General features: G+C 38.3%; 1 protein-coding gene across 5 annotated transcripts in view; it reads left to right on the top strand.

Annotated features, from left to right (window-relative positions):
- Positions 1-306: 306 nt before the first annotated feature.
- The window catches only part of cacna1db (calcium channel, voltage-dependent, L type, alpha 1D subunit, b), a 79,288-nt gene continuing 53,399 nt past the window's right edge, over positions 307-26,195 (top strand). For all 5 annotated transcript variants that reach the window (XM_053318320.1, XM_053318321.1, XM_053318319.1 and 2 more), the window contains exons 1-3: positions 307-532; positions 2,359-2,830; positions 3,456-3,561. In XM_053318320.1, coding sequence (XP_053174295.1) covers positions 505-532; positions 2,359-2,830; positions 3,456-3,561 — 606 coding nt within the window. In that variant the 5' untranslated portion in view covers positions 307-504. The remainder of the gene's footprint in view (positions 533-2,358; positions 2,831-3,455; positions 3,562-26,195) is intronic.

The following is a 26,195-nucleotide window of genomic DNA, read 5'->3' as shown; positions in this document are numbered from 1 at the left end:
ATAACCACTGACTTAGAAGGCACATATACCTACAATTTGTTATTTTAGTGTCTATAATTAGCTTTATCTGTCTGAAAATATTCGACAATGGTGCCAGACTTCTTCTTTTTTTTTTTTTTTTTTTTTATAGCTGAGATGTTTAATAACTTATTTTGAAGTTTAAGCAACAGGTGTATGGGTTTTTGTTGTTTTGTTTGTGACCACTATGTGATTTCATATCCAGTGCAGTGATTGCTCCAACTTGTGGCTGCATCCAGGCACAATAATTGACAGCAGTGGATTGACTGCTGCTGTCAGCGCGTCCACTCGGATCCGCCGTGAATCTGCAGCCAGGCACCCGGATGTGGCGAAAATGTTTGGCGCTCATCTCAGGGTTTGCGCTCGGAAAACATTTTATGATTCAGGTTAACGTCTCGGCTCAGGCTCGCACGTCGACAGCTTTGGATATGTTTTTTCCAACGATGAGTTGGATTTAAAACGGATCTTTTCAATGTGGATTCAAGGATGCAAGAAGCAGATGAACAGTCAGAAGGTAAAAAAAAAAAAAAAAAAAAAAAAAACCCGAGCGTGGAGCGCAGGAGGAGAGTTGGAGAGGAGAGGGAGTGAGAGAGAGTGTGAGGGAGAGATGGGTATCTGATTATTCTGTGTTATCATATTTTGAGGGGTGTAACCCTGCTTCTCTTATTCCAATTTATTTGAGTCATTTGAGAATTAATCTAGTAGATTGTATGGCTACTTCTCCGAAAAATGGTTGGCTCTACATTTGGTGTGACATTAAATTGGTCGCTTTAGAAGCCCGAGACAAGACGCGTTGGATCTGTGGACCATTTGAATGAACTGAGCGAGGCGTGGTTAACTTTTCAACTAGCTAAATAAATTGGTTTAAACTGGTTCAAACACTGTACTGTTTAGAAAAGCCACTCCGGGTCAAAGTCGGCAGAGTCAACAGTTGTTATCCAGCAGCGTGTGACAGATGTGCGGAGTCTAGCAGCAGAAGTGTTAGGATAATTCCTGTTAGAATTAGAGATTTCACACAGGCTGTGATCATCATTAAATAATAGGCTGCATTTGTCATTTTGCACATGTGGACGAATAATGTCCCCTTTAGTAGGATTAAGAATGACCTTTCTCACACATGTCTCACCGTGTGTGATCAGACTGATCCCAGGTCAACTCAAATGGATCTGCATGCTCAGAAATGTTCAGCATTGATCCCACTGATAATGTTTTGCACATCTCACGTTACTCATTAGACTAATTATCTTTCAAATACGTGTTTCACATAAATAACTTTCATAAGACAAATCCTTAATAAAACATATATCCAGTGAATACATCGGGGATGAAAGATCTGACAATGAATTTGGTGCCTGCTATTCTGTACTGAAGTTTTTTTTTTTTTTAAATCTCTGCTTTCCTTCTTACATGGGCTGAAAAGTTATGATGCTTTAAAGACACACACTTTGATCCTACAGGCACACACCGTCCCCCAGAGGATCTTTGTTTTTGTCTTGGTCATCTCAATGTGAGAGCTGTTTATGTTGGCTGACATGAATTGTTAGTTAACTGTGACAGTTTAGGCTCTGCTGTGTGCTGCACAGACAGTTGCAGTGAGCCAAAGAGAGACTGTGTCAAGGGCACTGTCTTTTTAACTCGTGGTTTGCATTGATTTTAATGACTCTCTCTCTCATTCATGCAGCCTGTCTGCTCTTTCTGCTCCCCTACACGCCGCTTCAAACTGGTCTTCCTCCTGTTGGTTGTTTTGTTCATTTCTGCATCTTTCACATTCTTTTCAACTTCTTTTGGCATATAAGCATTTCTGTCTGATCATGTTAACCTATATGTTACTAGTCATGCAGAGTGATTTCTGGATTTTAAATTCCAATTTTTCAATTCTTGGGATGTGCAAGTGTCCAAAGTTCCTCAGTGTAGTTTTGAAAGAAGATAACTGTATAATATATGATACACAGTACAGTTCATAACATCAAATCTCAGATAAATTACAAACCTAGCAATTTGCATAACAAAGGCCAAAACATACCTTGTTTAAAAGAGTTTGTGTTGATAATGTGCTGTCCACCAATTTTCTTTAGATGATATTCTCCCATGAAGCTGTCATACAGTTGTATGTTAAATTATAAACTTATTTTAATTCAACTGAAATGTAAAGTTTCTCCTACAGTTCAACTGATGGTCTGTGTTGATCTATGTTTATGATCGAATGTTTTCAGGAGCTTTTGGTCCCTGGACATTATGTAGATGCTAGTATACAGTCTCAAAAAGTGTTGACCATATTATAAACATACATGTCCCATATTGTAAAGATGCTTTTTTCTGTTCCCTGTTCTCTCCATCCAGGGGCACAGTATGCCAGCAACAAACAAACCACTCCCTCTGTTGACGCCTCAGCGCTCTGGTCAGAAAGCCACACCCGTCTGCACCAGCTCCATCCACCTGATCCCCTGCAGGCACCGGCCAGCACCGGCAAGCCCGTCGGCTCAGCCTGTGGCCTCCACGGAGCCAACAGTGGCATTCAGGGTCCTGGTGGCACTGGTACCAGTGTCAGCCCAGTCCTGGCTTGGCATGCCGCCATTAGCGCAGCTCGCCAAGCACAGGGTGACGACATTGCTAAACCTGACATGAGTTCACGGCCCTCGGTTTGCACCACTGGAACAGCTCCTGTGGGCTCACTGGCACAGAGGAAGAGGCAGCAGTACGCCAAAAGCAAAAAGCAGGGTGGATCCATCAACAGCAGGCCGCCCAGAGCTCTGTTCTGCCTCACCCTCAACAACCCGATCCGCAGGGCCTGCATCAGTCTGGTGGAGTGGAAGTATCCTTCAAACCAGAGAGAGAAGAACTGGTTGAGTGTTTTGGTGTCTGAGTGGATTATGTTTCTATGTATGGACAAAATGTTTGATAGATGCAGGGGCGTCCAAACTATTCCACAAAGGGCCATGTGGCTGCAGGTTTTCATTCCAACCAAGCAGGAGCACACCAGACTTGATTCATTTAATCAGCTGATCTCAGTCTTCAGACAGCTGATTGGTCAAATGGTGTGCTCTTGATTGGTTGGAACTAAAACCTGCAGCTACATGGCCCCTTGTGGAATAGTTTGGACATGCCTGGATTAGAGTATGGATGTGTGTGAGAGTCAATGAATGAACTTTAACAATCAGTGATTTAATCATAACTTTACTGTTTGAATGGAAGTAGCCTGTAGGCTGTAAGTGTTGGAACACATAGCTGAATTTTGATAATTATCCAATAAATACGTTTTCTCTCTAACTGTTTTTATCATAGTGAGAGAAAACTTGGAGTTCACACAATTCAAATTAGCACTTATATCATCAAAGCCCTGCTATGTCTAAGAATGAAACTCCACAAACCCTCTTATCTCTTTTTTAAATGTCTTTCTTTAGGACAATTACTTTCCTTAACTGTTTCTCTTCTTCCAGACCATTTGATATCTTTATACTGCTGTCTATTTTTGCCAACTGTGTGGCCTTAGCCATCTACATCCCCTTCCCCGGAGATGACTCCAATTCTACCAACCAAGAACTGGTGAGTGGGGTTGAAAAATAAAGAGGGAGGGATCACCAATGTAAATGCTTAATTGGTGTCTACCATGTCTCACTGTCTTGTACCCCTGCTGTTTTAAAATGCTTAGATCAGTATGTTGTCAGGATATTGAAGGTTTGGTTCATAAGGGTCATAAATGACATACTGGTCAAAATGCTTTTTTTTTTTTTACTGGAAATTGTCTTGAGTGGTAACAGATTGTCAGAAGGACACATCGTGGTAATTTTGGGGAATGGACCTAAGTGTACGTCATGTCTTTTGATAATTTGATTCACTATAAGAATATAAAAAGCTACTATCTGGTGGTTTGAATTAAAAAGATAGGAATATGAAGACCAGCATTGGTGTTGCATGTTCTTGATGCTACAGCAAGTACCTTCATTAATATGAATATGTTTCAGAATTAGTTTAAGTCAGGAAACTGTCACTTTCTACTTTAAACCCTCAATATATTGGCTTGACCGGTCTGACACTGTCGGCTCATAACACCGCATTTTCTCACTTAACTCTGGTTAAGCCATGCAGCTAGTTTTGCTGTTACTGCAACAGCAGCTTGTGTTTTATAAAAGGATGGATAATCCACAGAGCTCACCATCAGCAGGTTTTACTGGAACTATTTTCCACCAAGACGACAAAGAATTAGTGAAAATTACAATTCACTATTTTAGTGTGATTCTGGGGAACTGATCCTTAAAAAATACCTTGTATCCTTTACTTTAAATGGACTTGGCATTGTGGTGGCTTTTATGTTTTTTTCCTGGCTTTGTGTATTTCTCTGTGCTGTGTGTGATTCTGCGGATGTCGCTTGCTGGACGTGCAGAAAAGGTTAAAGCACTTTTTTTCACACATGCTTGGTACTTCTAGCTGCTCGTACTACTATTTGTCATCAGGCAGATTTTACACAAAGGCTAGATAAAACACCTTTGCATGAGTGTGATTGGCTGAAAGTATTAACTGCGTCAGAGGGCTTTCCCGGCAATATTTGGATGGATGTGTCGGGTTTCATTGTTTTGTTGACACACACAAACACTGGTTCGTGTACACACACATACACACACACACACACACACCTACACACACCTAGAAGGTCATCCCTCTGTGTGGCACAGCGGCGCTCCATGTCGTGAGAGCAGTGCTGAGGTTAGGAGACAAAAAAGCAGTGAGATGAATACCAGTTTGCTTTGGAGGAGGCTCCATAAGTACAGTGTAATTTGGCAGCATCAAATGATTAACACAATAATAACTAAGCATAAAATACAATACAGTGATTGAATCCAAGGCAGATCTGATTATGTAATAAAATTGAATGATCTCCTTAAAATTCACAGTAATGGAAACAGAATTTTCAGTATTGGTATTTTTTATTCACACTATTATTAATTAAATAGTGACAATGAGAAAACTATTATGAGTGCTGCTGAGCTACTCCTAGATTATTTTTGCACATTTTAGGGTACATGTTTTACAGAAAAACAATAACCTTATTTGCAGTATTTGGCATGGTGCTATAGGAAAAGCACAGATGTTACTAATAACATAACCTTTATTCAAGTGTTCCAGTAAGCCATAACAGTAAGCCAGCAAGCACAATACCAGAACCCTGAAACTGAAGCCGTTAAATGATATTCAGCCATTATTAATTTCATTGTCTACACGTGTACATATCAAAATGTGAGCTGTGGGAAAATAAGGGTTATTTGGTTAAGGTTTTAGGTGAAGTCAGAATAAATTCCATGAGAAATTGAGAATGGCTTGTATTAAGAAGACAAATGATGATGCTTCACAGTAAGAGCTTTCCAGTATTTGAAAAAAGCCAAGCAGAATACGATAAAGTGAAGACAACATTAGTTTGGACTGATGCTGATACTTTAGTTAACAGCCTTTTATTTACAGCCCTGTGCCAGAGCTGATGTTAGAGAGAGATCTGATTGAATCCAGTAGACTGGATGACAAATAATGTTCTGGTTTATTGGAGTTTCTTAAAGCCCTGCAGGTGCTTTCACTTATCTTGACGGATTGGACCCACTCTCAGGGCTTTATAGATGTGTACAGATTATGCTTGATTGACATAAACATACTCCCCTGTTAGTTTTGTCGCAGCTGTTATAATGTTTATTAGTTCATGACAGTTGGTGACCTCGCTTATTTGACCATTCATTAAACCACCTCCTCCTCTGGAATGAATGAAGGGCCTTCAATCTTTGGGTTTCCTCACATGCGGAAGTGGGGTTCATGGGGCTCCAGCAGTGATACTAGCATTTTATGTTGCTATCAGTTAGCAGTAGAGTTGTCTTACCAAAATACAAAACACAAGCATTATGGTGATTTCCAGCTGTACTCAGAAGTCTGAATTTCCGAGTTCCCAGTTGGAAATTTCCCCTGAAGTCAGAACTCAGAAAGCTGGACCTACCCCACCAGCCCTGACCCCAAAATCAAACATGGTAGCCCAGGGCATCAATAGTGTGAAAGTTGTAGTAATATCCTGTTTGTTAGTAGTTTTGTCTTATTTGTGTCTCATTAAATCAGTTGCAGCAGCACAGCACTGTCCAACTTCTATCTGTGGACATGGTGCTACATGTGTTTGTATGTGCAGAATACACCAAAATGCATTTTTATCAACTGATATTGCTATCAATGGCTAACCTAGCTAGAACTGGTTTTCTGACTTCTAAACTAGAAAAATACAAACTTCGTTGTGACGTTGTTCCGAGCTCCGACTTCCAATTTACGAGGTAAATGGAACGCAGCATAATACCTACAGCAGTAACCTATTTATTTCCAAGCAGGGATTATCTTTAACTAGGACGATTATATTGTGTTGCATTTTGCCACTGTGTGGAAGCTTGTCCTGCATGCTAGTTATGCTATTAAAGTTTAGGGTTATGTTAGCAGGTCTGCCTTGCTTTTTAACAGTCCTTAGACTTTTCCTTATAATACGTATCATGATTATACTAAGTAGCTCTACACAGCAAAACAAAAGCAATGCTGCTTTTGTATTTCCGCTTCTAATGGATCATCAACTGCATGATGAGGCTGACTTTGAGCCTGACACGTGCAGCCTTGGCTTCAGTCTATTAGCATTATATTATGTATGTAGCAGTCAAGTTTATATTTAAAGGTGTTATACAGTATGTAAGAATTGAACACCTGTCAAATTCATACCCCATACTCCTAACCAACTGGGGGCAGGGCAGAATATCACCACAAAGATAGGGTGTCCTTGCATGTTATGCTACATTAGCGCAAAATTAATAGTGCATTGTCAGTTCTCTGTTAGCTAGCAAACTATAAGTAACTAGGATTAAGTATGATAGCAACATCAATTAGGTGCTAATGTTGAATTAATGTTATTATTCATAATATCATTTTTGTAAATTTTTGAGTGTTTTAAACTACATTTCTTACATAGAGCCCCTTTAAGACCCGCATCACATGATTCTCATGTTAGTCAGCTCAGCCCGATATGGTGTTTTCAGCCAGTTCATGGAGATAATATCAGCTTGATGTATTTAATGCTTCATCAGCTAGTTACAGTAGATAAAATGTTCCGGCGCCAGTTGATGTATTAGATGGCAAAATGGACTGTTGCAGGCTAGAAATAAGAAGCCTACATTTTTCTACCTTTGTCTTAACTCAAGGCAAGAATTTCAAGTTGTGAATCCGCCTATTATTGTAAATTGTATGTGGTGTGTCTTGATGGAAAGGTTGACAAGCAACAGTAACTGAGGTACAAGGGGGACACGTACCATTGTCAGCCACAAATTATGGTCAAGGTTAAAGAGCACTCATAAACAGGTCCATCAAGCTCAGTTGTAGTAATGGTGAAAATTTAACCACCCACTCCCAACCAGCACCTTTTCCCAAACTGTCAGTGTGATGTTTAATCCATGTGGAATAGCAGACAGCCGGGCTTGTCACAGTGGCTTTTCTCACTCTGTCTCACCCGCTCTGATGTGATAATCCTCTGGCATCTGGTTCTCCAAACAAGAGGGACTCGGAGGACTTTTTCATGCAGTGCAAACATTAGCTTTTTTCTCTCAGGCTGACGTCTTGGCTTCATCTAGAATTACGTTTGTATACATAGGTGTGTGTGGAGCGAGTGATTTAGAGACGGACACAGAAACATAGTATGTTCCCTCAACAGATGGGGATTGTTCACGCTGTCCAAGTCCACGCTCTTCACTCGTGGCACAATGTTTCGTATGTGAGTGTGTGTGTGACAGAGAAAGTGAATGTTTGTGCAGCTTTCTGCATCTTTGTTACATCAGAAAGGAAGTAAATGTCACACATCACACTGCGGTATACGATCATGTCAAAGTGTGCAATCTGTGGTCTTACTGAGAATTGATTGGCTCCCAGTTATGATGTCATAAATGATGTTTGCATGTCTCAGATTTAAGGTGAGCACAGAGAAAATTTCCCTCTTCAGCAGATGAATGTGAAACCAACCTTCTAGTGTCAAACTGCACATAAATAATTGTGCACTGTGAAGCTCAAACATCCAACTGAACAAACAACAAACAAAGACTTTACATTTGGGCATGAGGCTTAACTTGGTAATACAATTATTTTTATTGGTAATATAATAATAATATTACATTTATTTGACTTCAAAATGTTATGGTAGACAGTGCTTAAATTCTACTTTCTTAAAAGCCTAGCCTTTTAACACACACGTTAAAGATTACTGGCTGAAAATAGACTGAAAAGCAAACAGTAATTTTGACAAATCCATTTAAATAACATTGATAATATATATTTTGTATGAGAGCCATAATAATACATATTCCAAAGCAGACACTGTGACACAATAAAAACTTTTTTTTTGGTATCCATTCATGTTCTGGGGAATGCAGGTTGTCTCTCTCACCTCAGTAGTATTTCTACAACTAGCTACTGCACTACTACATCCTTTTTTAGAAAGCATGTAGGTGTTGTTTCAGCTCCTTCTGGAACAAAGAATGGGATATCGACAGCTGGGGCACGCAGCTAGTGCAGCTAAAAGAAATCTCCACATGTGCACCTCAAATAATTATAATATCTTTGCACTTCAGAAAATCTCCACATTAATAATTAGATGAATTAGTTGCAGATTCTCGTGTTGGATGCTGAGCTCATTCGATTTCATGCTGCAGCCTTTAAATCACCACACTGTGTGTTTATGCATGTTTGAGCCTCTTAACCACAAATTGAGTTTTTATTCTTTACTCACCTCCCAACTGCATTACCCATAAAAAGAAAAAGTAACTTTGACAAAAGGCATAAAAATAACAAAATGTTTATTGTGTTTCAATATTATTATGATGCTGATGTGGGTTGATTTGCAAAAAAACCCCAAGAATCATCATCTCATTCATATAATAATACAAAAACACACACTGTGAGTTACTGTTGATCAGTTTTTTTAGAGGTGCTTGTGAACTGTGAACTCGTAAGTCATTCCAATGAAGAAATGCCACTGTTCGTTGTTAGTTTGTGTATTTGATTTGATTGCATTTGTGAGCAAGAGGACGTGTGCCAGAATAAGGGGCCAAGTGTGCAAGAGGAGAGAGAAAGTGTGCGTGCGTGCGTGTGTGTGTGTGTGTGTGTGTGAGTGAGAGAGAGCAGGTTGAGGGATTAAGCTGGGCAGTGGATTAGTTGTCCATAAATGAGTGGAGGTTGCAGAGAGAGAAAAAAGAGAGAGATAGATGGATGGATAGATGGGAGGATTGGTGGATGGGTGGGGAGATGTAGGGCGGGAGCTTACAAGTGGGAGGTTCTGCTTACAGAAAAGAGATTTTAATAAACACTGACATGTGACCGACTCGATTTCTTCCCGTTTATCTGTCTATTTATAAAATATTATAATTGGTTTTCCCATGAATCTACATTTTTTTTCCTGCTGCCAGCAGACACTGATAAACTGCACTTTACTGGGAACAAAGCTCAGAGGATGATTCTTTATAAAAAAATAAATAAATGGGGAGAAACCACAACAGTTGCTCATCTTGCTGCAAAAAACAAACATAAATAGAAAAATAATTCACATTTGTTAAAGTAGAAAGTTACACAATGGCCTATAATCTTGCTTTATTCTCTGTTGTAACTCTGGTTCCAGTATCTCAGCTGAGCCAGTATTAACATGAGGTGGAGAGACTGCTCATACTCACAAGCACAGACTGCAACTGAAATGAAAGTTCATACTAGAATCTGATATGTTTTGTTACTCTACACGTGTTTGTGACATTGCTCATGTTGATATTGCTCACTGATATGAAAAGTCCTTCCAAAATACAGCCAGCAAGCAGCAATCTGACACTAATCATGAAGACCTGGAGAATGACTGTATACATCTTTTCTTGTTTGTTGCTCACACTGTTGTGTCCCGCTCTCTCTTCATATCTTCATTACTGTCCCATCGCTAAAATTGTCGTCCTGTCTTCTTAACTGCTTCACTCTCCTCCCACACTTCCCATTCTTTTTTTTTCTTCTGTCTGCTGTTTCTTTATTTTGAACCACCTCCCTTTCTCTCTCCATCTCCCTTCCACCTCCTTTTGTTGAGTGAAGAATGATTAATATCCTATTAAGCCGGTTATTGTTTTAGCAGACTTATGGCCCCTTTGACCGCTAGCTGACTAACATACACATGTGATCATCTGGTAATCCCATAAGAGTCCTATATGAATGTGCTGTGTGAGTATATGAAGTAATAGGCAGTGTGTATGTGGGCATATGTGCGTGTGTGTGTGTGTGTGTGTGTCTGGGAATGGCTTAGAAGCATAATGAATGTAAGTGGATACACTCAGTCAGAGAGAAACTACCATCAACATAAAACATTTAAATGTGATTGTGGGTATAGTTAGGTTTTTGGTTTTAAGAATTATAGTTGTAATATTTATTTACTACTAGTACTACTAATGTGCAACTTTTGCCAAAAAATGTGCAGGGCATCTTATAAAACTTGAAAGATATGTGGTCAAAACAATGTGGTATGTAAGCTTGACTTCAACCCTTATCATCCTGCTCTGTGATCCCACAATAGCAGCAAACATCATTTTTGATAGAAATAACATAGTAATATCAACAAATGTCTCACCACTACTCCGTTAAAATAATTTCATATGTTTGACTCTTTTTTTTTTTCTTTTTCAAATTTTTCTGCTCTGTCTGAAAACTTAAAGTTGCTCTCTGTGTAGGTGTATTGGCTGGTTGCTAGGAGGGGAACTCCATTTAAACAAACAAATGTTTCAGATTGATATTGAATTATGCATTTTAACTGATTACAATGCAAGATATTGTATAAACTTATAATCACGCAGTTTCCTTTTATTTCTTTTTAGGTAGCTTTAATGCTGTGAAAACCATTTTATTCCACACTGTCTGACTGCATCAGCTATTTACACATCTTTACTGAACCAATATGGTGTTGAAAACCAAGACTGGCAGTACCATACTATGTAAATTAGAATCATTTATGCATTTCCCAGCATTCAGCCTGATATATTATGTGTCTTTGGAAACTTTAAACTTAAAGTCTGGCTGAATATGAGTTTGTAATGTCTGACCCATCTGCAGGCCACTGCTTGTTATGTCACAGCATTAACAGCTGCATCACTTGCAAGTGCAACTTATAAATTAGACTGAAGATTAGTAAATCAACTGAATCATATATAAAGGTCAATAAGTGTGCAGGATGTTTGTTAGTGTTTTAGGGACAGTCTATGCAGATAATGTATTTGATGTCTCATCATATAAACACAAAACATTTTTGATGCAACTGAAAAACTAACATACCATGACATACCTGCTGTGGGCTATCTCCCTCATCCCTCTGGCATTTAAGCTAGGATTGTGAAAACATGTCAAAATAGTGAAAGGGATGTATTGTTCCAGATTCTGTGTATAAATCAAAGTATGCTTGGAGCCTTTTGTCCAAAGTGACTTCTGGTTTGAATTATATCAGTGTTTAGGATTTAATGTGTCTATGCATTCTGCTGTCCAATTAAAGTGGGTGGAAATAGAATATATGAAATGATGATTCAACAGTAAAATCAAATGTATATTAATTAAATTGAATCAAATAGTTTCTCCACTGTTTTACTAGAGCACAATTCTATAATAAAAGCTATTTCAGATGCACACTGCGATAGATTTTTCTTTGAATCACAGCCAGTAATATGAACATTTTTCTGTCATAGACATACCAGTCAAAAGTTTGGATGTACTTTCTCATTCAAGGGAATGAGGAAGTGTGTCCAAACTGTACATATGGAATATATTTAATCATTGTGTTTCTCTGTCTCAGAGGCTGCTATAGAAACCTGCATAAAGTGAATAGTGCTAGTGCTTGTGAGGATATTTCAAACTGATGTGGATAATGACCAACAATGACAAAAGTGGACAGAAACATATCATGAACTGACTGTTAGTTGTATTTAGCACACAGTGTTTCTCTCCAGTTAACCTGACTGGTTGTGTGTGCGTTATGCTCTCATTAGTGGAGGCCATTTCACTGTATGTGGGTGAGTCTTCACATGAACAGCATGAGTCAGAGATCAAAGGGTAAATAATCTTTTGGCTAATGCAGGGTTGGATATGGAGTTAAAACCATGGTAACAAGCCACATAATTTTCTGATTGAAACCATAGGCAGACTCTGCAGCAGGGATGGTTCACTCTGCCAGAGCTCAGTCATGACACACAAGTCAAAGCACACAGCAGAAAACATCCTGATTTCACCTGATTTCCCTTCACTTCCAATGTGAAATGAAACTGATTTTCACGCACCTGCCTCCAAAAATTATTTCTCCATGGTATGGTTTCTCCAGTTTTAGCCTCAATTTTATGATTTTGAGTATATCACAGTACCCTGTGTGTTTAAGGTCTCAGTGAATCTGCAGACGAGTCATAGATGAAATGTTTGTCAGAGTTAGACAAAGGTCCTGTTTGGGGTTTTGTATTGATGAGAATAACTTTTAGAGCTGCAATGATTAGTCGATAAATCAATCAACCGATGCACAGAAAACTATATATAACTATTCTGACAATCCAGTAATCCATTTGAAACATAAACATCTTGTGGACTGTTGGTTGGGATAAAACAACATCAGAGGATGTCACATCTGGCTTTAGGAAATTGTGATGGACATTTTTCACCTTTTACTGACATTTTTATTGACTGTATGACTGATCAATTAATCAAGGAATGAATTCCCAGATCTACTTATAATGAAAATAATTGTTAGCTCTAATAATTTTACCATATAGGTTAAGAAACCTTTGATCACTGTAATTCTCCAATGTAGTGCATTATTTATGAAGGAAAGTATTTTAAACCCGTTCTTAGTCACAGTATTTACAACACAATTACTGAGTTTCATAATTGCAATTCACTCCATTAACAAAGAAATTAGGGCTCCTGTCTTTGGTTAAAGGTTGTGTTTATGTTACACATTTCTCCTCACTGAGATTCAGAAAGATGGTTTGGGAAGATGTTTGAATGTTGAGACATGAATGTTACAAATTGGGCCAGTTAATCTAAAGTAGTAGTGACTTCATTCAGGTGTGTTCATACATGCGTTGTATGTTGTACAGTGTGCATGTGTTTGACTTCCATCAACTCATTGCCCAAAGGGTGGTATATCTATGCAAATCAGGCTGTGTGTGTGTGTGTGTGTTTTCAGGTACGTATTTGTGCTTGTGCATTGTTTGTATGTGCACACCTATAACTTACACACATATTGATGCAATAGTCTATATGTCTATGTGCATGTGTTGCAATCATGTCTGAGGTGTGATTTTTGTTTGCAACTATTTTTAAGTGTGTGTGTGTGTGTGTTTGTGGTGTGTGTACGTGTGTGTGCATGTGTGTGTGTTTGTGTGATACTCAGAACAGAATGTCAGGTTGCGTCATTTTTCTCTCAGTCAGGGATTAAAGGTTTAGAGAGGAGGGGGAAATGAGAGTCACACTAAGCAGTACCCTGCATCAGCAAGCACATGAATGTGTGGGCGTGTCCTTTTCTTTGTGTGTGTGTGTGTGTGTGTGTGTGTGTGTGTGTGTGTGTGTTTTGTAATGAAAGACATACAGAATGAAGATGACTTTTTTTCTCATTTATTGATAAAGACTGGTCACAAATTCAGTATTATTGCTTTTCAGTGGACTTGCATTATGATGATTACAGATCAGATATCTATATCAGTATACAAGTCTGAGCACGATTACTGATATGTTTTTGTTTTATGTGTATCTAAATTCAATACATGATGGTAGAAGACAAGTCATTTATTATTTTATCTTAATTCATATCTTGATTATGTATTTAGCACTTACTATGATACTGATTTCAGCCATGCTATATACTGTTCTGGGTATCAGCTGTCATTTTAAAGCATCTGAAATGAGAGAGAGGGAGTGAGAGAGGTCAGTTGATTGTATTGGCAATCAGACTGGGGCAGCGTGGGAATGGTTGTTGACCTAGCAAGTTGTCCGCCTCTAGGGCAGTGTGGTGTGTTTGATATGTAGTCAAACACACACTATGCACATCCTCACACACATTTTACATTTCCAACAGTTTGTCATTTTGCAATAATTTGTGTCTTCAGCTATGGTCTTCAGTCTGTTTGTATCCATTTTTATGTGTGTGCATGTATCTGCTGTGCGTGTGAGGTGGGTGTAAGAAAGGATGTAGGAGTCTTTATGTGAGTGTACAGTATGGGAGGTGAAGCCCTCTCATTAGCAGCCAGGCGCAGAAAAACATCTCTCTCTCTCTCTCTCTCTCTCTCTCTCTCTGTCTCTCTGTCTCTCTCTCTCTCTCTCTCTCTCTCTCTCTCTCTCTCTCTCTCTCTCTCTCTCTCTCTCTCTGTATGTGTGAGCTGAGAAGGACTGGCATCAGTACATGTTTGGATACTGAGATGGATTTTATTAGAAGATTGTTCTAGGTAACGGTGAAGAGAGCCATGGCTCACAATTCATACACAACTGACCACATCACTGGCTATTAATAAGTATAAAGGTACATCCCCAGCACATGCTTTAATTCATCGGTTTTCATGAATTATTGAAAATTATTTTATTCTTGCCAAATGTCACTACTTAAAGGACGAGTGTGTAGGATTTTGTGGCATCTAGCGCTGAGGTTGCAGATTGCAACCGAATGAATACCTCTCCACCACTCTCCCCAACTTACGGTGGCCACAAAAAATACTAAAGGTTGTCTCTAGAGCCAACTTTGTCCCCTCTGGGCTACTATAGAAACATAGCAGTGCAACATTGTGGCCTCCATGGAAGATGAGCTGCTCCTGATGTAGGTATAAAGTATTCATTCTAAGGTAATGAAAACCAACTATTCCTATTGTAGAATAATTATAAACTAATTAAAACCTATTTCTGAATATTTCATTCCAGTTCTGCCCGTTCCACTAGATGGCACTAAATTCTACACACTGCACCTTTAAATGGCCAAGAAACATAATGCAAATGCAAAGCTGGCATAGAGACTTTCTATTTAAACTTCTTCATCCCATAAAATTTCCTGGAATCACAACAAAAAAAACTAAAACTCAAATTAAAACATGAAAATGAACTAGAATGCAGTTGCAGGAGGAATTTTTTTTGTTAAAGATATCCTGTTTTTATGCTGCACCTGCACATAATTATGCATTCAGAGAAGCCAGATCATAATGTCATTGTGTTTCACCCAGTTTAATTTCAGGGTGCCGCAGCGGGTTGACAGACCTGGTTGATGTGCAGCAGTTCCCATTTGCTTATTTTATCTGCAGACAGTTTCACAGTTGAATTTGTGGTCTAAAGCTACAAAGCCAGTGATAGAAGAGTTCATAGCTTTCACAGAGCAGAGTCAGAGTGAGGGAACATAATGGTTCATACGCCTTTTAATCAAGTCCTCACATCGTTTTTCATCCAGATGTCCACCAAATGGCACTTTGTGTTCTTGTACCCATAAAGTGAAAAGAGTGGAGCAACAGACTGTGTTTTTCTACTCTGTGATCAGATAACAAGCAATCACACTGCCCACACACTGGCCTTCAACAGAAATAGAACCAATCCCATAATTAGTTTATATGGTTAAAAAAGGTAAAAATAATAATAATAATAAAAAAAAAGGTCAAACAGATGATATGCACAGATCATAAAAAGCAGACTTAATATGCAGACAGACACCATGACACTACAATGCGCCCTCATCGCTGTTATTTGATTACATGTTAGGGAACTGCAGCATTAAAGGACTGATGGGGGTATGGAAGTAGAGGGGGTGGGATATTGTGAAGAAGACCATAGTTAATGTTCTTAAAGCTTCATTTAACCTGTTGGTTTACACTCTGTTAAAGCTCATCCACTGTCCACGTGTCAGGTCTATGTGTGTGTGAGTGTCTAATGAAATATCAACAGCAGTTTCATGCTTCAGGTTAAGTGTGTGTGTGTGTGTGTGTGTGTGTGTGTGTGTGTGTGTGTGTGTGTGTGTGTGTGTATATATATATTCATCCTTGGTGGATAGCCATGCGTATAAAAGGTGTTTTTTTTTTTACAAGGCTACCACACCATGAGCAGGAAAGACATCCATGTGTGAAGTTTGTGTAAACATTGTGTTTCATTAACAAAGGACCAGCACTGTATCCAAGGTTATAATACTTTCACGTGTGTACATGTGTGTGTGTGAGTTGTAATCCTGAAACGAAAAAAATGAATTGAGTATCTACTTTGATGATTTAAGTATTATCATATGTAAGTACCATAAGCACTGTACCATATTTACTTCTTAATTGGGTTGAGAAAGGCATTGCAATTAGTGTGTGTGTCCTGTACGTGGAGGCATCGAGTGGAAGGCATCAAGTTAAGCTATTTCTATTTTATCCATCAACAGTTTTTAACATTTTTGTTCCAGAAAAATTTGATAACAATATGTATTTATGTTGTTATAAAATTAAATGTATTTACATGATTTAATCCATGTATCCATATCGCACAACCCTATTTATAAGCTGTGTCTCTCAGCAGCTACAGCAAAAAGATGTAGTGAGTCTTTAATGTCTGTGTTCGCCTTTTTTAAATTAAAGATATCTGACCTGAAAGTATTTTTATGAGCCCCCATATCTGTGTGTCTGTGTGTGTGTGTGTGTGTGTGTGTGTGTGTGTGTTTCAGCGTGTGTGCACACTCCCTATTAAAATTGCCTCAGGACATCTGTGATCATACAGCTTTATTAGAGTGCAGTCCCATCGTTGTGAGTCATTTCCTTCCTTGTCTGAGCTGTCACTCCTCTTCATCATTATCATGTGTTAAATATAGACTCTGTGTAACTGCAGCAAACATGCTTGCAAATATACTGTCTGTTAAAATCCAAACAGTATAAACTGTTACAGAATATTACGTTAAACATTAGTTTCAATGTGTGACATCAACAAAAATGGATGCTTCTCTGATGTTACTGACGGGAAAGTCCAGCTGGAAGGCAAAGTGATATATTTTCTCTCAATTTTTGACATAAAACATTTCTTTTAAATGTTAACATTCCATCTGATATCAATATTGCAATATTGTGGCCAATTATATTGAATATAGAACATCTTGTCTTCATTCTTTATACAGGTACACACATTCACATGAACTCCTCAGTCATATCGACAGCGCATGTCTTACTGTTATGCAAGTGTTTGTGGAGCCCAGGGGCTTTACAGGTTTTTAGGCCGTTGGGTGACAGATGTCAGGAGGCCTGTAGGACTGACTGCTTAGCACCCAAAGGCCCAGGGACCACAGACGCTGCAGGGAATGTGGGGCACAAACACAAACACTCTGTTTCTTACTCTCTCTCTGTCACACAAACACATACACACTCTGTATTTTTAAAGCTTTTTCCAAAACTACATTGAGTTCAGACATTAGCCACAGAGTAGAGCACAGTTACTGAATGCAGCATTAAGCCTTGTAAACCCGACCACACAACTAAAACACAGTGTTTCTCTGAATTTGACCCAAATGCTGTCTGTTTATTTTTAAGCTTAACAAACTGAATTTCAATGAAAAGACGAGAGGCAAAATAATATCAAATAGTTCAATTTCACACATGTTTAAGCATAAATTAAGCAAAGGTTAGTACATAGATAGATAGATAGGTAGATAGGTAGATAGGTAGATAAGTAGATATACTTTATTGATCCCAAGCTGGGAAATTACAGTGCAGCAACAGCATTACACACAGTAACAATAACAACATATAGTATATGAATATAACCTTTTTTTATGTTACTATTTCTATACAAGAAAATAAGAATATCCAAATGAGTAACTAAACTAACTAAAAATGAGTAACTAAAATATGGACGATCCACTTTATCAGTGTTTTATCATTTCTTGATTCATTTCAGTCATTTATCGTCCTTGAAGTGAGTCATTGTGATTCAGGTGCTCCTTGTTGCAAATGAAAGATAAATAGTTTTCAAACGAAGCTGTTCAAAATGAATATTGAACGTGGCAGTAGATTGAATGACCAGGAAATGTGATGAGGAGATTATCTGTTATAGCTAAGCAGGTTTATGGCCTGTGGGATAAATGACAACTTAAATCTCTTTGTAACGTTCAACAGTTTTCTCCTTAACAGCAGGGAGCCTCGCAGTGAAAGTGACGGACCAGCCCTTTAAACCTGCAGCTTGTCTGTTTGGCTGAAAGCTTCCACTGGACACTGTTGCTGTTACACAACTTAGACACATTTTACTATTGTATCAAATGTTGGAAATTCAAATTCATGGAGTTGATCTCTGAGTAAATTGGAGTGAGATAGTTTGCTATACAGTATCTTACTGACATGTAGCGGCTTAGTGGTAATCTGAACTGGATTTGTATGAGTTTGTAACAGTGAAACCATGAGATGTGGCTGCAACCGTCACTTCCTGTTTGTTGTTATCCCACTGCTCACCTGCTCTCCAAACTGTCTGTTTTGACTGCCTGATCTTGTGGGAGACTCGGGTCATGTGCAAGGAGTATATGGGCAGAGAGTGCGCTGGTAGGCAGGTAGGCAGACAGGCCATCCATTCATTTCACATGGGCTGAACTTTTCACAAACCAGTGACAGCCACAGATAATGGATTTTCTTTTCTTTTTCTTTTTATTTATTCTTTTTTCTTTTTATTGTCAGAGCATTTGATTAATTGATTGCTGTTGGGATGTAAAGAGAATTCCAACAATGAAAATGCTTCTACAATAAATCAACTACCCTTGCTTTAAATGTGTTTTTGTGTGCTTTTTTGTAAGCACGTGGATACGGATGTTCCCAGCTTTAAGTGTCCATGCATACGCTGTTTTACTATATACATATTTTAACTAGCTGGGTGTTCATATTCATTGTGCTGCTCCCTCACCTCATTTTACATATACAGCACAGCCTGCTGCCGTGACAACTGTGGCCATGGAGACTTGTGGAGTACACGAGGAGAAGGCTCTCAACAAGAGACAGAAAGGATGAGAGAGAAGAGAAAAGAGGCAGACTCAGAGGAAGAAGAGAGGAACAGGAAATTGAGAATAGAGCTGAGAGTAGGAGAACATGGTCAAGAGAGGGCAGAGTATGGACAAAAGAGGGGAGAGGGGAGAGGGGAGTGAGGAGGACAAGGAGGTGATAATGAGGTCAGGAGAAAAGGGAATGAAGGAAGGAGGGAAGAGAGGAGAGGTTAAGATTGTAGGTGACAAAGATGAGAAGAAAAGGGGTTACGTAGGTGAAATTAGAGCAGGAGGAAGGAGAGAAGAGTATGAGAGAGGAATAAAGGGATGAATAAATTACTTTCTTGTCTTTGTTTCTGTCCTCTGTTTTGAATTAGACCTGCTGTTTATCTGTTATTAACATGTTTAAAACTCAATCCCCTGCCAATTGAATTAATGCTGGACTGACTTGAGTGTTATGTGTATTTGTATCCTCACTTTGTTACGCAGGCAGACTGATGACACACGCATAACTTTTAGCATTTTAGAGCAAGGCAGATCTTTGCTGTGGCTGCAGTCGTTGATCTTAATACCAACTCTGGATTAGTGAGTAGCTTTTGGTGGTCAGCCAGTATCAACGCTGGCTGTTTGGACTGTGTCGTGGCCATGCTCTCTGTTTTGACATCGGGATTAAAAATAGACACAAGCTAGATTCCATTGGGTTTAAATTGAAAACAAATGAAGAGAACAGGGAGGCACAGAGGCCGAAACTCAGCTGCTGAAACATCGATAAATGCTTTCTGGAAGGCTGCTACCACAGAGTTAGAAGAGATAGAAATAATCAGTGATGAGAAAATGCTCAACACAATTTATTTGGGCCTCAGGAAGAAGTTCATTATAACATCGTAGCGTTTGTTGAAGTGAAGCTCTTAAGGTGATTAAAGCCACTTTAAAATATTGATTTGATTTGTTCAAATACAAATAGTTTTCTGATTGTGGTCTTTATTTTGTTATTCACATTCAAATTTCACAATTCAAAAAAACCCAATATATATAATATTTTAAGTCATCGTTAATTTATCTGAATCTGCACATCCTGTGGTACCATAGCAACATGTCTGATACTTAATGCCAGATAAAAAGTTGCATTAAACTAAGAAGGGGGACATGCTTTGTGGGATTTTCTTTTATTTATATACTGTTATAATGTGTATATATCAGTGCCAAAACTTGAGGTGTGTGTATGTAAAAATAATCCCTTAAGAACACTCTGTTTCCAAGATTACGTTCACCTCCTCATTGAACTGACTGAAGTTTATATTTTGGGTAAAGAACATCTTTGCATTGCCTTTGGAGCCACCGGAAAGAAAAGGCTGCTCAGTTTCTTTTTAAACTAACTTTGGCCAGTTATATATTTGGGATTTTTTTGTGGGTTTCACTTTAAGCTTTCTTTAACAACATCTACTGTACAGGTTTAACACTTGACACTTGCTTGCCTAGATTTAGCTGGTCAGTTTGCTGGAATTCACTCAGCTGTAGGAGTTTGTGTTCTTCAGGCTTATTTGTTCCTTTTTGGTTTTAGCAGGTTTTTAGCAAAGTGAAAAGTTTGACTCCATGAGATGTAAATACATTTCTTTATCGAAGTATATTCACTGTACAACATATACGGTACAGTGCACCGTTTCTATAATGCACTCATGCACATTAAATCACTCTGAGGAAAGACTTCTCAGTTTAATAATTAGTAAGTAGCCCTTACATGGATTTCATCTCTATCTAACATGATATCATGGGACTGACCTCTATTTCTGGAGATGAGAGAGGGAAAGGGTCGGAAAAACATTTACAGGCGAAGAGGAAGAGAAAGAAAGAGAGAGAGAGAGGGAGAGAGAGAGAGAGAGAGAGAGAGATAGAGAGGCTGACAGAGAAATAGGGAAGCCAAAAGAGAGACAAGAGGGAAGCGGACATGCTGTAGAGAAAAGGCGGGAAGCTGACAATAGAGATAATATCTTTATGATTCTCTACTCCTGTCCCATGTTCCTACTGTATGCTCCAGGACAAAGTGGGAAGACTATCAATGATCCCACTTTGTCCTGGAGCACAGACAAAGTGAGATCATTGATAGTCTTCCTTTTCTTATTTCTTCCCTACTTGCAAGTATTTAATAGATGCTATTGACTATTATCAGAAAGCAACAGATGATTGATAAATGATAAATGATTTTGTGCCATTTCATTTTTCTGTCCTTCTTTGTTTCCGTGCTTTCTGTCCTAAAAGTCACAAGCTTTCAGATTAAACTAGGCTTTAAACTGATAAAAAAAATATCAGGATGTTTTCCCTCCCCATTTCATGTGACCTCGCATCACTTCATGTGATCCTCGATCATGAGGATTTTGTCTTTTCTGTCTTGCAACATTTTACCAAATTGTTTGGAAATGATTTAAAGTCTTCAAACTTTTGTAAAATGCTCAGTGAATAGAGTGGAGAGGTAAAAATAATTCATGGCCCATTGAAACATCTAATATAACCACTTCAGTTTTTCTCATGAATGTAACATGGAGAGAGACGGACAGTCGAGCAATGGAGACCTAATTCCTCTGTTAACAGGGTGTACTGTGCATGCGTGTGTGTGATGATGATAATCCTACCTTACTTTTTGAAATTGAGCATTTCCAGAGGAGCTTAAAATGTAAAATACAGTTAGATGGGTGGAATCAAGTGATAAAAAGGATCAACCATCACTTACTCGCACGAAAGCTTTGCAGAAGACAGATGCTGCGGCTTTAAAGAAAACACTTCATTAGTCTTCTTGTAAAAATAAGAAGAGCTCTACTGGTGATGGTGATATTGGTGGTCGTGTTCCTGAAGCAATGAGCAGCACATCCTCAGCCTTTCTGGCCTTTATTAATCTTATTAGGACCAATGGGACACAAGCTAATAGGAGGTGATTAGCCCGCTTCTGGTTGCCTGGCTGATTCACCTACATGTACACGCACATGCACTTGTCCACACACACACACACACACACACACACACGCGCACACACACACACACACAATCACTATAGCACTCTAACACAATCACAATGACACACACATATATTTCTGACTAATTGAATTCATATAGTGTAATGCAGACTTGAGGTCCCGTACTCATATATCCATCAGTCAGATATCATTAATATCAACATGTAGGCATTGACGTTAAATATTAAACTTCAGACTCCAACTCATTGCTTGACCCTCAGAGCTGTTTCTTTCTTCATGTGTTGTGAGTTATTACTCCAGCTGATTATGACATAGTGAGCTATTTACCTCCAATATTTGCCGACTGAAAAACAACACACTTTTTTCTCAGCATTGCTCTTAAGCCTTACTGACAAAGGAAATTATTTTACCGTTAGCAGTCCTTTCAAATGGAACTAATATTTCCTGGCTATGAGTGTCCTTTTCTGTTCACAAAGAGGAACTTTTACAAACTGACTCTTTTTCAGAACTAATTTTTCAGCTTGTTTTTTTTGGTATTACCCAACACAATTTAGTTGCTAGTCTAAAAGTATGTATAAATACAAATAAAGTTCAGTTTTAAAGAAGTTCCAATGACTTCCTGTTTACATCATGTGACTCAGACTGACATCATCACAGCTCTTGGTCATTTAGAGAGCGTTATGGGAAGTTTCAGTACCTGTTGGGTGGGGCGGGGGATGACCCAACACACATACACACCACATACGCACTGGCCTGAACCACATGGCATCGAGTGTTATGTCAGCTTGAATTATCTTTACTGTGGGTACTGACATCGAGTGAACCTACGTCTGCTCTCTCTCTGTGTGTGTGTGTGTGTGTGTGTGTGTGTGTGGTGTGTGTGGTGTGTGTGTGGTGTGTGGTGTGTGTGTGTGTGTGTGTGATGCACCCAGCTGATCTATTTTGCAGGTCAGGAATGATGGTGATGCTGGGCCAGCCCTCCTATCTGATCAATTAAAGAGCTCACACACACACACACACACACACACACACACACACACACACACACACACACACACACACACACACACACACACACACACACACACACACACACACACACACACACACACCCCACACACACATATATATAGAGAGAGAACAAAAGACGTACACAGTCACCTGAAAAATAGAAAGCAAATCTCTTATATACTGAAAATAAAATGTACAACAGCCATCTGCAGAATGTGGCTGTGTTATTGTATAACTATTATACAATGAACACCTTTTGTCCCTGTCACCTTCTGTCACTCACTCTCACACTCTCTCTGTCTAGATCGCTTTATCCTGCTGGATTATTTGCAGCCTCAGGTCACTGGGTTTCAGGATTTGAGTCGCTTACTATGCAATTTACAGTGGTTCACATACCTAAACTTGGCTCTGGCTGGATTATTTTCTTTGCAAAATAAAAATAAAAATTAATCTTGTTTGATTATTGTTACTTTTTCTTCGAACGAGGCAGAAAGTTAGTAAGTTAAGATTCAATTTGAAAAATAAATAGAAAAACCAAGCAAACACAAATTCCTGTTTTGGTACCTCGGCTACACTCATATACATATGCTCTTATTATTCAATTCATTTAGGTTTGTTCAGCCATTTTAATAAAAGAAACAAACTTCTTATAATTTAATGAAAATTAGATCTTGTAGAATGTGTGCAGAGATTTATTGTCACTTGTCACAAAATGAACAAAAGTTGAAATTAAAGGGGTTTAATCTTGTGTATCCATTTTAATGATGAACATTATATATACATTATTTACTTTCATACCGATGTTCATTTTTCACTGCTGCTGCTCGACTGCAAAATACAGTCAACAGAGGGCAGGGAGAAGAACTCTATAGTGAAAACCTCTGTATGCATCTGTCCTGCAATTTACAATGTAATGTTTTTCATGTTTTTGTAATCATCTGTGTGTGTATCTGTAACTAATTCTAAAATTACTGCTAAAATCAAGTCAAAGAGCCCTTTTAAAATAAGTGAAAACCAGACAAAATATTTCCAAATAGAGTATATTTATAATTCCAGTCCATTGTCAATGTCTAAAACTTAAATTAATCTTACAAACTCACACTTCTCAAGAATTTCAGAATTCATATAAAATACAGAAACCATCAAAAAAGTCCTATTTGAACAGTCTTTTGTCTTGTGTGTTAATCAACAACAGATTCGTGTCAAAGCAGTTCTTCAACATAAACAAAGACTGAGGGGATGGAAGCATGGAGGAGTAGTGAAGGTGGCAGGGAGGTTTTTCTTTTCCTTCAGGCTCATAGTGAAGCAGCTGAAAACAAAGTGAGGAAGATAAAAGTATGCACAATCCTACTTCTACACATTCAGTAGTGATTAATGGATGAAATGATGATATAATCTAACATCCGTGAAGAAAAGCTTTTTCACAACTCAGTCAAAGTGACGCCACTTTTTATTGAAGTAGATTTCCTGCTGATTTATTAAGACCAAAATGGATTCTGGTGAAATTATGATAAGATCTGGTACTTTATGTCCATTTGCAATGTGTGATCAGAAACAAATTGATATAAATGTGAAATATTGATTGAAGTAGATGTATTAATCTTATTACCAGTATGTGGTTATGACAAGACCAAAAGTGATTCTGGTGAAATTATGATAAGATCCGGTACTTTATGTCCATTTGCAATGTGTGGTCAGAAACATCTGATATAAATGTGAAACACTGGGAATCATGCTGCATAATTCATTTGGACTGTTCAGAACTAGTTTTGTGTCTTAGCAACACTCATCAACTGCTCGCTATCAACACAGGAACAACATGGTTGAGAGACAGATACATATGAACACTTTGGTGTTGTTCTGTAAGAGGCTGTAGAAACTGAAGCTGTTTTTGTTGCTTAAAAATATCATCATAATTTTTAAGATGACCTATGAGGCTATTGAGAAGAACTGTTCCTATGGTGACAAGTCAAAATGTCTGTTGCAAAAAAGACTAGGACTTAAATTTCAAGTCTGCGATGTCCTAACATACAAGAGTTTTTGAGATTATAATTTATCCTAATTTAGATAAAATCAAATTGGGGAAGTAGAAAAAAATTAACTTGTTAATGCAACTGCAAAGATTCACACAACATAATGTGGCACTTACAGAGTACAGCCAACTCACTACGGCTGCTACCAGTTTGTCTAACTGAACTGATGAACTCGCAAATTCATTTTTTTGCATTTCTCAGTCTGTTGACGGAAATGACAATCACAAACGACTGCAGTACAATGCAATCTGATTCACTAACCCTGCAGTAAATACAGTAAATACTACCTTTGTGAAGCCATTTGATAAGGCTGAAAAAGGTAAATACATAAATAAATCCCTAAAGATTTCTCTATATTTAAAGCTACTTTCTGCAGGTATATCCAGGTAGAGCCATACTCTATTACAGCCTCTCCGTCTGCTCTTAACCCAAACCATTACATTGATTGCATTTCTTTCTTTCCCTCTATCCCCTTTGGACTCCCATATCCTACTTTCCTTTCACTCTTTCCCTGCTGTGGTCACCATTATAATCTTTTATCTCAACCACTGTTTGATTGTACTTTTCCAAGCCAAGGTCTTGAAAAACTGGGTATGTTGAGTTTATAGTGTATCTCTGTGTCCTGTGCAAATTTAGCCAGTCTACATTTTTTCCCCTGGCAAGATGCAGCAACTGATAATAGAGTAACATATTTGCGACAATGATGTAATAATGTAAAACAATTATTTTTTGTATAGATACTGTAAAAAATGAATGATGATGGCAAAGTTTGTATAGCTAGAAATTCAGATATAAGTAAGCAACGTGTTTAAACCATGAATGCAATGTGTTGCTCGGTGGCACATTACATTCCTCTGGCCGAGACTGCTGACTTCCTGTTTAGCCCTCCAGCTAACTTGAAATAAAATGATTCAACTGTGTTCAAGTTCAAGTTCAAGATATCTTTATTGTCCCCGAGGGGCAATTTGTGGTGCAGCCAGCAGCAAAACAATATGACAATAGCAATTACAGTTACAATCCACAAAGGTACAATAGAGAATAACAATAAATAGTAAAAACAAAAAAGTTAAAGTGACCACAGTGCGTGCAATCCACCTTAAAATGGCTCTTCTAGATTTTTAAATTGTGACCCAAACGGATCAAATTCCATCATTTCATGGTGATTGTGATGCTTCAAAAAAA

The sequence above is a fragment of the Scomber japonicus genome, chromosome 4 (genome assembly GCF_027409825.1).
Source record: "Scomber japonicus isolate fScoJap1 chromosome 4, fScoJap1.pri, whole genome shotgun sequence".
NCBI classification, from domain to species: Eukaryota; Metazoa; Chordata; class Actinopteri; order Scombriformes; family Scombridae; genus Scomber; species Scomber japonicus.
Note: the sequence above shows the minus strand (reverse complement) of the source record. Positions and strands in the feature narration are given on the sequence as shown.